This window comes from Oncorhynchus mykiss, chromosome 1 (assembly GCF_013265735.2).
Source record: "Oncorhynchus mykiss isolate Arlee chromosome 1, USDA_OmykA_1.1, whole genome shotgun sequence".
Classification (NCBI taxonomy): Eukaryota; Metazoa; Chordata; class Actinopteri; order Salmoniformes; family Salmonidae; genus Oncorhynchus; species Oncorhynchus mykiss.
Window position 1 is genome coordinate 55,657,657 of NC_048565.1, and position 13,477 is coordinate 55,671,133.

General features: G+C 43.3%; 1 protein-coding gene across 1 annotated transcript in view; it reads left to right on the plus strand.

The window, feature by feature from the left end:
* LOC110532459 (pleckstrin homology domain-containing family A member 5) overlaps positions 1-13,477 on the plus strand; it is a 109,425-nt gene that overhangs the window by 95,237 nt on the left and 711 nt on the right. The window contains exons 16-21 of the mRNA XM_036989714.1: positions 69-132; positions 9,866-10,091; positions 11,488-11,646; positions 11,948-12,081; positions 12,745-12,824; positions 13,052-13,280. Coding sequence (XP_036845609.1) covers positions 69-132; positions 9,866-10,091; positions 11,488-11,646; positions 11,948-12,081; positions 12,745-12,824; positions 13,052-13,260 — 872 coding nt within the window. The 3' untranslated portion in view covers positions 13,261-13,280. The remainder of the gene's footprint in view (positions 1-68; positions 133-9,865; positions 10,092-11,487; positions 11,647-11,947; positions 12,082-12,744; positions 12,825-13,051; positions 13,281-13,477) is intronic.

Sequence of the window (13,477 nt, forward strand, 5' to 3'; positions counted from 1 at the left end):
TTCACCTTTCAGAAGCTGTATGAGCGCAGATGTGTTACATAACTTTAATATTTATGTTCTCCCTCCAGGATTGTCATACCCCGTTGGCATCATTCCCCCCAGAACCAAATCTCCCATAATACTTTCACCTGTGTCACCCTGAGGAAGGGCAGTAGGCCAGACCCACACAAGGTGAGTGCCAGTGTGTGTGTGTGTGTGTGTGTGGCATGATCAGTGTAGTTACCCAAAGGAAGGTCAGGAGGCCAGACCCACGCATGGCGAGTGTGTCTGAGATGTATGGACATAATCAATATAGTTAAGGAGTTGGATATTAGATCATATCTAAGTAGAATTGAAGTGAAATCGGTTAAGTGGGTGATATTAGGCTAAGCGTTGAGGTTAGGCATACAGTGGGGCAAAAAAGTATTTAGTCAGCCACCAATGCAAGTTCTTCCACTTAAAAAGATGAGAGAGGCTTGTAATTTTCATCATAGGTACACTTCAACTATGGCAGACAAAATGAGAAAAAAAAATCCAGAAAATCACATTGTAGGATTTTTAATTAATTAATTAATTTGTAAATTATGGTGGAAAATAAGTATTTGGTCACCTACAAACAAGCAAGATTTCTGGCTCTCACAGACCTGTAACTTCTTCTTTAAGAGGCTCCTCTGTCCTCCACTCATTACCTGTATTAATGGCACCTGTTTGAACTTGTTATCAGTATAAAAGACACCTGTCCACAACCTTAAACAGTCACACTCCAAACTGCACTATGTCCAAGACCAAAGAGTTGTCAAAGGACACCAGAAACAAAATTGTAGACCTGCACCAGGCTGGAAAGACTGAATCTGCAATAGGTAAGCAGCTTGGTTTGAAGAAATCAACTGTGGGAGCGATTATTAGGAAATGGAAGACATACAAGACCACTGATAATCTCCCTCGATCTGGGGCTCCATGCAAGATCTCACCCCGTGGGGTCAAAATTATCACAAGAACGGTGAGCAAAAATCCCAGAACCACACGGGGGGACCTAGTGAATGACCTGCAGAGAGCTGGGACCAAAGTAACAAAGCCTACCATCAGCAAGGGCATTGAAGATGAAACGTGGCTGGGTCTTTCAACATGACAATGATCCCAAACACACCGCCCGGGCAACGAAGGAGTGGCTTCGTAAGAAGCATTTCAAGGTCCTGGAGTGGCCTAGCCAGTCTCCAGATCTCAACCCCATGGAAAATCTTTGGATGGAGTTGAAAGTCCGTGTTGCCCAGCAACAGCCCCAAAACATCATTGCTCTAGAGGAGATCTGCATGGAGGAATGGGCCAAAATACCAGCAACAGTGTGTGAAAACCTTGTGAAGACTTACAGAAAATGTTTGACCTCTGTCATTGCCAACAAAGGGTATATAACAAAGTATTGAGAAACTTTTGTTATTGACCAAATACTTATTTTCCACCATAATTTGCAAATAAATTCATAAAAAATCCTACTATGTGATTTTTGGATTTTTTTTCCTCATTTTGTTTGTAATAGTTGAAGTGTAGCTATGATGAAAATTACAGGCCTCTCTCATCTTTTTACGTGGGAGAACTTGCACAATTGGTGGCTGACTAAATACTTTTTTGCCCCACTGTAGGTTTAACAATCCACAATCCAGAACCATTCAATATCTTGCTTAACCCACAAATGAAAGATAACATTTAAATGATGCATGCATCATTCGCTTTCCCGGTGTGCCACTGGAACATTTACCTGAATATCAAGCCCCGCAGGGGCATGTTAATTTAAAAGGTGGCTAGTCATTATGGTTCTGCATAGAAAGCAGGTTGTAACAATAGTAAACGTAATAACACTGGTAAAATAAGTAACTTTTCTATTGCTAATGTAATAAACCTAGTGAATATAATAACTTGCCGGTAAACATAATAAAATGTTGAACGTTACACAACTTATTACATTTAGCAGAAAAAGTTATTATTATTACATTTACCGGTGGTTATTACATTAACCGGTCAGTAACAACTTTTTTAAATAAATGATGTAATAACTTCAACCAATCATCTAAAAACATGTTTTTATGTACTGCTCAATTTGATGCACATACCAACGCCCACTGCCAATTACAACACAAACAAACTCATGCACATACTACAGGAATACTCATACATAGAGACACTCACAAGCTAACATTGAAATGTACATACATGCACAGTCGCACACACACACACACACACACACACATAGCTTATTATAATGTTATCCGTTGGTTATTACATTATCAGTTCAGTAGCAACTTTCGTGATGAATAACATAATAACTTCAACCGATCATGCAATAACACACCAAAATCAATGTCTTCATGTAATTTTCTTTTGATGGACATAGTAGTAGTAGTCCCAGAAAATGCAAAAATAATCAATCTGGCACTCCTGGAAAGTTCAAGCCAAACGCTCAAAGTTTTTGAATAATTTCAAATCTGGATGGCAACAAGGAAATTGGTGTCAAATTAACATGTTGTGTAAACTTGCCTGAAATCTGAAGACTTGCATTAGCTCCGCAAGCTTATACCTTGGCATAAGCCCAGCAGAGGCAATCAAAGTATTTTGCTGTACAGAACTAACCCAGTTAGTAACACCAGCAACGTTCCAACTCAATCCAACCAGGTATTTCTACTATAAATGAACTTCTAATACTGTAATAAAATCAGGGCTTTTGTTTTGAAGATTACATATGATTGATGTTTAATGTGGTATGAAGGATATGATGAATGGTACTGGAACATTCATTAATAATTTCATAAAAGTGCTGCAAGAAAATACATACTGTTATATGCCCACACGTACACACTCAACATGTATTACAAACACACGCATGCACTCACAGGAACCCATAGGCATGTGACAAAATTACACACACATACAGTACCACTTTAAAGTTTGGACACACCTACTCATTCAAGGGTTTCTTTATTTGTACTATTTTCTACATTGTAGAATAGTGAACACATGGAATCATGTAGTAACCAAAAAATAGTTATATCAAAATATATTTTAGATTTTAGGGTCTTCAAAGTAGCCACCCTTTGCCATGATGACAGCTTTGCACACTCTTGGCATTCTCTCAACCAGCTTCATAAGATAGTCAGCTGGAATGCATTTCAAATTGACAGGTGTGCATTGTCAAAGTTAATTTGTGGAAATTATTTTGTTCTTAATGCATTTGAGCCAATTAGTTGTGTTGTGACAAGTTAGGATTGGTATACAGAATTTGGTAAAATACCAAGTCCATATTATGGCAAAAACAGCTCAAATTGTCACGCCCTGGTCTTAGTATTTTGTGTTTTCTTTATTATTTTGGTCAGGCCAGGGTGTGACATGGGTTATTTATGTGGTGTGTTTTGTCTAGGGGTTTTTTATAGGTTATGGGATTGTGGTTAGTGGGGTTGTCTAGAAAAGTCTATGGTTGCCTGGAGTGGTTCTCAATCAGAGGCAGGTGTTTATCATTGTCTCTGATTGGGAACCGCAGCCATATTCTTTGAGTGTTTCGTGGGTGATTGTTCCTGTCTCTGTGTTTGTTTGCACAAGATAAGGCTGTTTAGGTTTTCATGTTACGTTTATTGTTTTGTATAGTTCGTGTTTATCTTTTATTAAACATGTATCGAAATAACCACGCTGCATTTTGGTCTGCCTCTCCTTCACCGGAAGAAAGCCCTAACACAAATAAGCAAAGAGAAACGACAGTCCATTATTACTTTAAGACATGAAGGTCAGTCACTCCGGAAAATGTCTTTAAGTGCTGTCGCAAAAACCATCAAGCGCTATGATGAAACTGGCTCTCATGAAGACAGCCACAGGAAGGAAGACCCAGAATTTCCTCTGCTGCAGAGGATAAGTTAGTTACCAGCCTCAGATATTGCAGCCCAAAGTAACAGACACATCTCAACATCAACTGTTCAGAGGAGGCCGCGTGTATCAGGCCTTCATGGTCGAATTTCTGCAATGAAACCACTACAAAAGGACGCCAATAAGAAGAAGAGACTTGCTTGGGCCAAGAAACACGAGCAATGGACATTAGACCGGTGGAAATCTGTCCTTTGGTCTGATGAGTCCAAATTGGAGATTTTTGGTTCCAACCGCCATGTCTTTGTGAGACGCAGAGTAGGTGAACGGATGATCTCTGCATGTGTGGTTCCCACCGTGAAGCATGGAGGAGGAGGTGTGATGGTGTGGCGGTGCTTCGCTGACGACAATGTCTGTGATTTATTTAGAATGTAAGCACACTTAAGCAGCATGGCTGCCACAGCATCCTATGTGGTTTGCGCTTAGTGGGACTATCATTTGTTTTTCAACAGGATGACCTGGCCTCCACAGTCACCCAACCTCAACCCAATTGAAATGGTTTGGGATGAGTCCTACCGCAGAGTGACGGAAAAGCAGCCAGGTGAAGCTGGTTGAGAGAATGCCAAGAGTGTGCAAAGCTGTCATCAAGGCAAAGGGTGTCTACTTTAAAGAATCTAAAATCTAAAATATATTTTGATATGTTTATCACTGTTTTGGTTACTACATGATTCCATAGTTTTGATGTCTTCACTATAATTCCACAATGTAGAAATAGTATTTATTTTTAGATAAACCCTGAAATGAGTAGGTATGTCTAAACGTTTGACTGGTACTGTACTCAGGTATAATTTTATTTCAAAATAAAAGTATTTTATAATAGAAACTAGAGGTCGACCATTTATGATTTTTCAACACCGATTAAATCGGGCAATTTTTTAAAATGTATTTGTAGTAATGACAATTACAACAATACTGAATGAACACTTATTTTAACTTAATATAATACATCAATAAAATCAATTTAGCCTCAAGTAAATAATGAAACATGTTCAATTTGGTTTAAATAATGCAAAAACAAAGTGTTGGAGAAGAAAGTAAAAGTTCAATATGTGCTAACGTTTCAGTTCCTTGCTCAGAACATATGAAAGCTGGTGGTTCCTTTTAACATGAGTCTTCAATATTCCCAGGTAAGATGTTTTAGGTTGTAGTTATTATAGGAATTATATACCATTTGTATTTCATTAACCTTTGACTATTAGATGTTCTTATAGGCACTTTAGTATTGCCAGTGTAACAGTATAGCTTCTGTCCCTCTCCTCGCTCCTCCTTGGGCTCGAACCAGCAACACAACAGCCACCCTCGAAGCAGCGTTACCCATGCAGAGCAAGGGGAACAACTACTAGAAGGCTCAGAGCGAGTGACGTTTGAAACGCTATTAGCGCACGCTAACTAGCTAACCATTTCACTTCGGTTACACCAGCCTCATCTCGGGAGTTGATAGGCTTGAAGTCATAAACAGCGCAATGCTTGACGCACAACGAAGAGCTGCTGGCTGCTGATTATATGCAACGCAGGACAAGCTAGATAATATTTGTAGTTAACTAGTGATTATGATTGATTGTTTTTTATAAGATAAGTTCAATGCTAGCTAGCAACTTACCTTGGCTTACTGCATTCGCGTAACAGGCAGGCTCCTTGTGGAGTGCAACGAGCGAGAGGCAGGTCGTTATTGCATTGGACTAGTTAACTGTAAGGTTAACAATTGCAAGATTGTATCCCCGAGCTGACAAGGTGAAAATCTGTCATTCTGCCCCTGAGCGAGGCTGTTAACCCACCGTTCCTAGGCCATCATTGAAAATAAGAATGTGTTCTTAACTGACTTGTCTAGTTAAATAAAGGTATAAAAATAAATACAAATATAATAATAATAATAATAATAATAATAATTCGGCAAATCAGCGCCCAAAAATACAGATTTCCGATTATGAAAACTTGAAATCGGCCTTAATTAATCGGCCATTCCATATGCACAAATAGCTTATTGCCCTCAAATTTTGTGTACACATTTGTTTACATCCCGGTTAGTGAGCATTTTATCCTTTGTCAAGTTTATCCATCCACCTGACAGATGTGGCATATCAAGAAGCTGATTATTATACAGGTGCACCTTGTGGGCACAATAAAAGGCCACTCTAAAATATGCAGTTTTGTCAAACAACACAATGCCACGGACGTCTCAAGTTTTGAGGGAGTGTGCAATTTTATTTTATTTCAGGAATGTCCACCAGAGCTGTTGCCAAAGAATTGAATGTTAATTTCTCTACCAACGTCGTTCTACAGAATTTGCTGGCCTCACAACTTCAGACCACATATAACAGCGCCTGCCCAAGACCTCCACATCTGGCTTCTTCACCTGCGGGATCATCAGGTGGGAGGGAGGGTGAAGCAGAAATGCTCAGAAGTATTTCTGTCTGTAATAAAGCCCTTTTGTAGTGAAAAACGTGTTCTGATTGGCTGGGCCTGGCTCCTCAGTGGGAATGGCTGGCTCCCAAGTAGGTGGGCCTATGCCATCCCAGGCCCACACATGGCTGCGCCCCTGCCCAGTCATGTGAAATCTATAGTTTAGGGCCTAATTAATTAATTTCAATTGACTGATTTCCTTATATGAACTGTAACTCAGCAAAATCTTTGAAATTGTTGCATTTTGCGTTTATAATTTTGTTTAGTATAATATGAACTGGATGCTGTTCTCTGTTTTGCTTTATGACCCCCACAAGTGTCACATGGGACTCGTCTGAAGGTAAACCCATACAAATCTGGTGTGTTATATGCAAATAACGAATAATGTTATTCGTCAAGCTCTGTTATTCAAAAATTTCAGAGACACAAAAAACAAGCATGTTACAAAGTAACGCTGCTACGTTTTTGATGTATGGGTTGTCATTTGTCAGAGAATGGTCCAAATTCACGTTTCGCCACCCCCATTTCTATGATGCGTGCTGGCTAGCCAACTAACTTGCTGTGTCAGAGTACTTGACGACGTTCACTGAGGTTTAGTGCTCCCTAGAATCCTTGAGACGTCCCTACACTAAACCCTAACCCTAACCATAACCTGTAACTAACCTGAATCCTAACTCTTACCGTAACCAAATTTCAACTTCAATGGGGTAGGGACACCCAAGTATCCCGAAATAGCAGGGACAGTTCACTGACACAATGCTTGGGGCTAGAGGCAGCGATGGTCCAGTGGAAAAATGTATTTTCAAGTGACAACTACCAGAAATTCCCTGGCTACAGCCCTGGCTACAATCAACAAAAAAATTGCTAAATACCAATACATAGAAAATGTCCTATGTCGTTGTTTTCCAGCTGCAGAGAATGAGGCAGCTCAGTCTTCAGAGCCTAGGCAAATTTTGGGCTGGAATCAGTGCAATTCATCATCCTTTCACTAGAGCATATTTCAGGTGCTCCTAAATTTTATGCAATTGTTTATATTAATGTTATTTCCTCTAATTTAAGAAATCATCTTTCTGTTTTAAGCACAATCCATACAGATTATTGTTTTCATTCCAGCTATAATAATAAAATATTGGTTGTCTGAATATTTCCACTGTAAAATCAGAAACGTATCGGTTAAAATAATCCCATATCGGTTGCGCTGTATGCATGTGCATTCCTGTATGATGTGTATGAGTTAGTTTTTTTGTTATTGGCAAGGGGGGTGTGGTTTGTGCTTGTAGTTGTACAATCTGTTTTAGGCTATTTGTATGAACATTTTAATTAATTAATAAAACACAGCTGTTTTCAAATACAGTCTATGCCTTTCTAATTTAATTTAGCCTTGGCAAGAACATTTTAATTCATAAATAACTAAACATGGCTGTCTACAAACTCAATAATTCACCTCTAGATTACTTGTTTGGGGCAGACCGTGGCCTGCTCAAAGTGAGCCGCTGCTGTTGGGAAGTCAAAACTGTCCACTTCCTTGGAGCAGCTTGCGATGCGCATCAGCCTTGTTACTTTGTCCACAAAACGGTGCAATTTTTGGAGAGAGAATCTCTACTCGGCGGGCACACTGGAAACGGGTAAATCAAAATCACACATTTTGCCCAGTCGGGCTAGACTTATAATAAACAGTACCAGTCAAAAGTTTGGACGCACCCACTCATTCCAGGGTTGTTCATTATTTTTTACTAATTTCTACATTGTAGAATAATGGTGAAGACATCAAACTATGAAATAACACATATGGAATCATGTAGTAACTAAAAAAAAGTGTTAAACAAATCATTTGTTTAGCACTTTTTTGGTTACTACATGATTCCAAATGTGTTATTTCATAGTTTTGACGCCTTGAATGAGTAGGTGTGTCTGGTACTGTATAATGTACTAAACATTAGGAACACCTTCCTAATATTGAGTTGCACCCCCTTTTGCCCTCAGAACAGCTTCAATCCGTCAGGGCAAGGACTCTACAGGGTATTGAATGCGTTCCACAGGGATGCTGGCCCATGTTGAGTCCAATGCTTCCCACAGTTGTGTCAAGTTGGCTGGATGTCCTTTTGGTGGTGGACCATTCTTAATCAAATCAAACTTTATTTGTCACATGCGCCGAATACAACAGGTTGACCTTAACGTGAAATGCTTACTTAAATGCCCTTAACCAACAATGCAGTTCAAGAAAGAGTTATATTGAGAAAGAAATATTGAGAAAGAGAAAAATTGACCAAATAAACCTAAGTAAAAACCTGGTGCAGGTCTACAATTTTGTTTCTGGTGTCCTTTGACAGCTCTTTGGTCTTGGCCATAGTGGAGTTTGGAGTGTGACTGTTTGAGGTTGTGGACAGGTGTCTTTTATACTGATAACAAGTTCAAACAGGTGCCATTAATACAGCTAACGAGTGGAGGACAGAGGAGCCTCTTAAAGAATAAGTTACAGGTCTGTGAGAGCCAGAAATCTTGCTTGTTTGTAGGTGACCAAATACTTATTTTCCACCATAATTTGCAAATAAATTCATAAAAAATCCTACAATGTGATTTTTGGGATTTTTTTTCTAATTTTGTCTGTCATAGTTGAAGTGTACCTATGATGAAAATTACAGGCCTCTCTCATCTTTTTACGTGGGAGAACTTGCACAATTGGTGGCTGACTAAATACTTTTTTGCCCCACTGTATCTGACCTGAGTCAAGGTTGGTTCACACACCAAGTTTCCGGATGAAAACTTTCAGAAACAGAGACATATCTGAACTTATCCAATAAGACATTTTCATCTTCCGTTTTAAAACAGTTTGCTACGTGTACCTTGAGGATCGTACCCTTTTTTTAAATTTTTGCCTAAAATGACATACCCAAATCTAACTGCCTGTATCTCAGGACCTGAAGCAAGGATATGCATATTATTGATACCATATGAAAGAAAACAGTTTGAAGTTTGTGCCCAATGTGAAATTAATGTAGGAGAATATAACACATTAGATCTGGTAAAAGATAATACATAAAACATTTTTTGGGGGTTATTTGTTTTTACCATCAATTTTGAAATGCAAGAGAAAGGCCATAATTGTCACGATCGTCTAACGAATGAACGGACCAAGGCGCAGCGTACGTAGAGTTCCACATGTTTAGTCAAATGAAACTCACAAAAACAACAAAGAAGAATAAACGATACGTGAAGCTCAAGCCGTGCTCACAGGCAACTACACAGAAACAAGATCCCACAAAACACTGTGGGGAAATTGCTGCCTAAATATGATCCCCAATCAGAGACAGCGATAAACAGCTGCCTCTGATTGGGAACCATACCAGGCCAACATAGAAATAAATGCACTAAATAATCCACCCTAGTCACACCTCGACCTAACCCCCCCCCCCCCCCCCCCGCCCCAAAGGTACAGACTCCGGACGCAAAACCTGACTCTATAGGGGAGGGTCCGGGTGGGCGTCTAGCGTCGGTGGCGGTTCCGGTGCGGGGCGAAGTACCCACTCCGCTCGTGGTTTCGCCAGCATCGGTGGAGGCTCTGGTGCGGGACTTTGCCCCCGCCCAGACCACGGGTCCAGCCATGGTTCCGGGTAGAAGCCATGCCCGGACTGGGCATCGGCACAGAGGAGGGCCCTGGTCATGGAGCTGGGTTGTACGCCGCACCCAGACTGGGCCCCGGCGCCGAAGAAGGCTCCTCCCATGGAGCAGGACCGGACGCCATGCCTGGACTGGACATCGGTGCAGAGGAAGGCTCCTGCCATGGAGCGGAACCGGACGCGTGCCTGGACTGGGCACCGGCGCAGAGGAAGGCTCCGGCCTTGGAGCGGGATTGGACACCATGCCTGGACTGGACATCAACGCAGAGGAAGGCTCCTGCCATGGAGCGAGACTCGATGCCGTGCCTGGACTGGGCATCGGCGCAGAGAAGGGCTCTTGCCATGGAGCTGGACTGGACGCTGTGCTCGGACTGGGCATCGGCGCCGAGGAAGGCTCCTGCCATGGAGCAGGACTGGACACGGTGCCTGGACTGGGCATCGACACAGAGAAGGGCTCCTGCCATGGAGCTGGAGGTTCTGGACCGTGGACCGTTGCAGTAGGTTCCGGACCGTGGACCGTCTCAGGAGGTTCCAGACCGTGGACCGTCTCAGGAGGTTCCGGACCGTGAAACGTGGACTGGGGACCGGCGCTTGAAGCTCTGGACTGGGGACTGTCGCCTGAAGCTCTGGACTGGGGAGGCGCACTGTAGGTCTGATGCGTGGGGCCGGCACAGGTGGCACCAGACTGGTGACATGCACTTCGGGGCGAGTGCGGGGAGCAGGCACAGGACGTACCTGACTGGGAAGGCGCACTTGAGGGAGAGTGCGAGGAGGAGGCACAGGACGTACCGGACTGGGGACACGCACTTCAGGGAGAGTGCGAGGAGGAGGCACAGGACGTACTGGGCTGTGGAGGCGCACTGGAGACCTGGTGTGTAGAGCTGGCACAGATGGTGCCGGAACAATGACACACTCTGCACGGTGAGTGCGGGGAGCTAGCACTAAACGTACTGGGCTGTGGAGACGCACTGGAGACCTGGTGTGTAGAGCTGGCACAGATGGTGCCGGAACGATGACACACTCTGCACTGTGAGTGCGGGGAGCTAGCACTAAACGTACTGGGCTGTGGAGGCGCACTGGAGACCTGGTGCGTAGAACCGGCACAAATTGTATCGGAACGATGACACACTTCGCACGGCGAGTGCGGGGAGCTGGCGCAGGACGTACTGGGCTGTGGAGGCACACTGGAGAACTGGTGCATAGGGCTGGCTCAAATTGTACCGGAACGGTGACACATACTTCAGGGCGAGTACATGGAGGAAACACAGGATGTACCGGACTGGGGAGGCGAACTGGAGGCCAGATGCGTGAAACCGGTGCAGATGACACCGAACTGGTGTCACGCTCCTCAGCACACCCACACTGCAGGACTCTCATCGCCACCACCTCTCTCCTGAATCTTTCATCTAGTTCCTCCTTCGACTCGCTGATGCTCTCTGGCTCATGCTAATCACATTAGCCTACGTTAGCTCAAACGTCCCGCGCGGGGGGGGCACCGATCCTGTAGAGGTTTAATGAAAAGAACCCAGGGCTCATTTAATTTCCTGTAATAGGTAGAATTTACAATTAAGAGTCATATGTTGTGTTCCAGAACCGTCGTCAGCGTGACGAGGTGATGAGCAGTGACATCTTGGAGTTGGAGGCGTCACTCAGAGAACAGGTAGTGTTCAGAGAGCAGGAGACACCTGCCGAGGAAATAGCACGACTCTATGAGGCCTCGCACACTGACCACTACAACATGGACAGAGAGGTAGGAAAGGGGGGGGGGGGGGGGGGGGGGGGGCATTAATGTCTGTCACCTGGTCCCAAATCATTCCCTTCCTCTTGGCTCTAAGATCTGTAGATCTGAATGGTTTGGATTGGTATAAGCAGTGTAGTGGTGGAGCTTACACCATATCGCTTCAACCTTACAGATCTAACTCTATTGAAGGGTTACGGCCAAGGGGAAGGGGCAGAGAGGAAATTTGAACAGGGCGTAGTGTCTGTCATTATCATCTGCTGTATCAGATCTCTAACACCATCCCATTTTCTCTCTCTCTCCCTCTCTCTAGTTGTCAGTCCCTGAGAAGGTGTTGATTCCAGAGCGTTATGTAGAGTCAGATCCAGAGGAGGCTCTCAGCCCAGAGCAGGAGGCTGGCAAACAGAAGAAGGTGGACCGTATTAAAGCCCTCATCGCCAAAAACAGGTACTTTTCGCTTTGTCCTTGACAGTTTTGTTGCAGGTACTATGGTGGATGTGCATTCAGACCAACACAGTACAGTTTGGCTCAGCTTGGCTCAGTTGTTTCAAAAGGGTATTACTGTGGTAAAGAAACGTGACCTATGACTCAACCACATCTACTTATCTTTCCCAGGTATCTGAATCACCCTGTGTAAGGTCATTTATTACAGCTGGTCAGGGTTGATGTTTACCAGTGCACAGTACACAGCAAATACTATATACAGTGTAGAAAGAGAGTTCGGTGTAACTAGTGCTCTCTCCGGAATAGCTGGATATCAGGACAGGCAGGCTCAAATGAGTCCCCACCACACATGCTTCCTTCCTGGTCAGTGCCGATCAGTACATAGAAAAATCATGCTATTTCCATTAGCTACATTCTACATTCTAAAGATCAGACACAAGAAATTAACCAATTTGAAGTGTGTGTGCGTAACAAACAAGGTCCTGTGTGTCTCAGTTCTTGGTAAAATGGGGAAGGTTGTGGCTGTGGGTTCAATCCCTGGTGAGATCAAACTCACATGTACTCACTATACTTTGTCCCTTTGGATAAAACAGTCTGCTAAATGCCATATGTCTGCCCAGTATGCAGAATGTGCTCTCACCTCCCAGTGGTGTGCTGAGCCCAGAGGAGGAGGCTACAGCTCAAGATGATCAACATCTCCTATGAACTGGCTGCTGAGGCTTCCAAACGCAGCAAGCTGGTCGCAGGTACAGTACAGCACATGACAGTATGGAGTATGGGAGGAGGTAGAGCAGGACCAACCAAACTAAGTGACAAAGATTGTGGAGATTAGACCTTTGAATCACAAATGATTGCAATCCTCTTTAATCTGTCCAGTTCTTTTCATAATAAGTGATCCATGATCATCCTGCTAATAACAGTATTCATTTGATTTAGATCAAATGTATTTCCTTTACTTGTTTTATCATTCATTAACTTCCCGCAACTTGTTTTGTTTTTGCCATTGTGTGTGTGATCATGTGTGTATGGTCCACGTGCGTCCTGTGTGGTCCTGTGTGGTTTGCAGTGCACAGCTTGTCCTCCTCCTCACCGCTTCCTGAGCCCCAACCTTCCTCATCTCCACCTCCTAACACACAACCACCACCCCAGCTCACTGATGGGTCCCACTTCATGTGTGTGTAATAGGAGTGGCATCAGTAATTGTGTGTAGGATTGCCCGTAATCTCCCCTCTCTCTCCCTCTCTACACGGTCTCTCCTCTCTGTTCAGACTCTCTTTACACTTGCCGCCTCTCAGGCTTTCAATTGCTGTCAACATTTTTGACATAAATCTTTCCAACTTTTCTCTCTCTCTGTCTGACCTGTCTCTCTCTCACACAATTTTTATTTCGCTATTTTTAT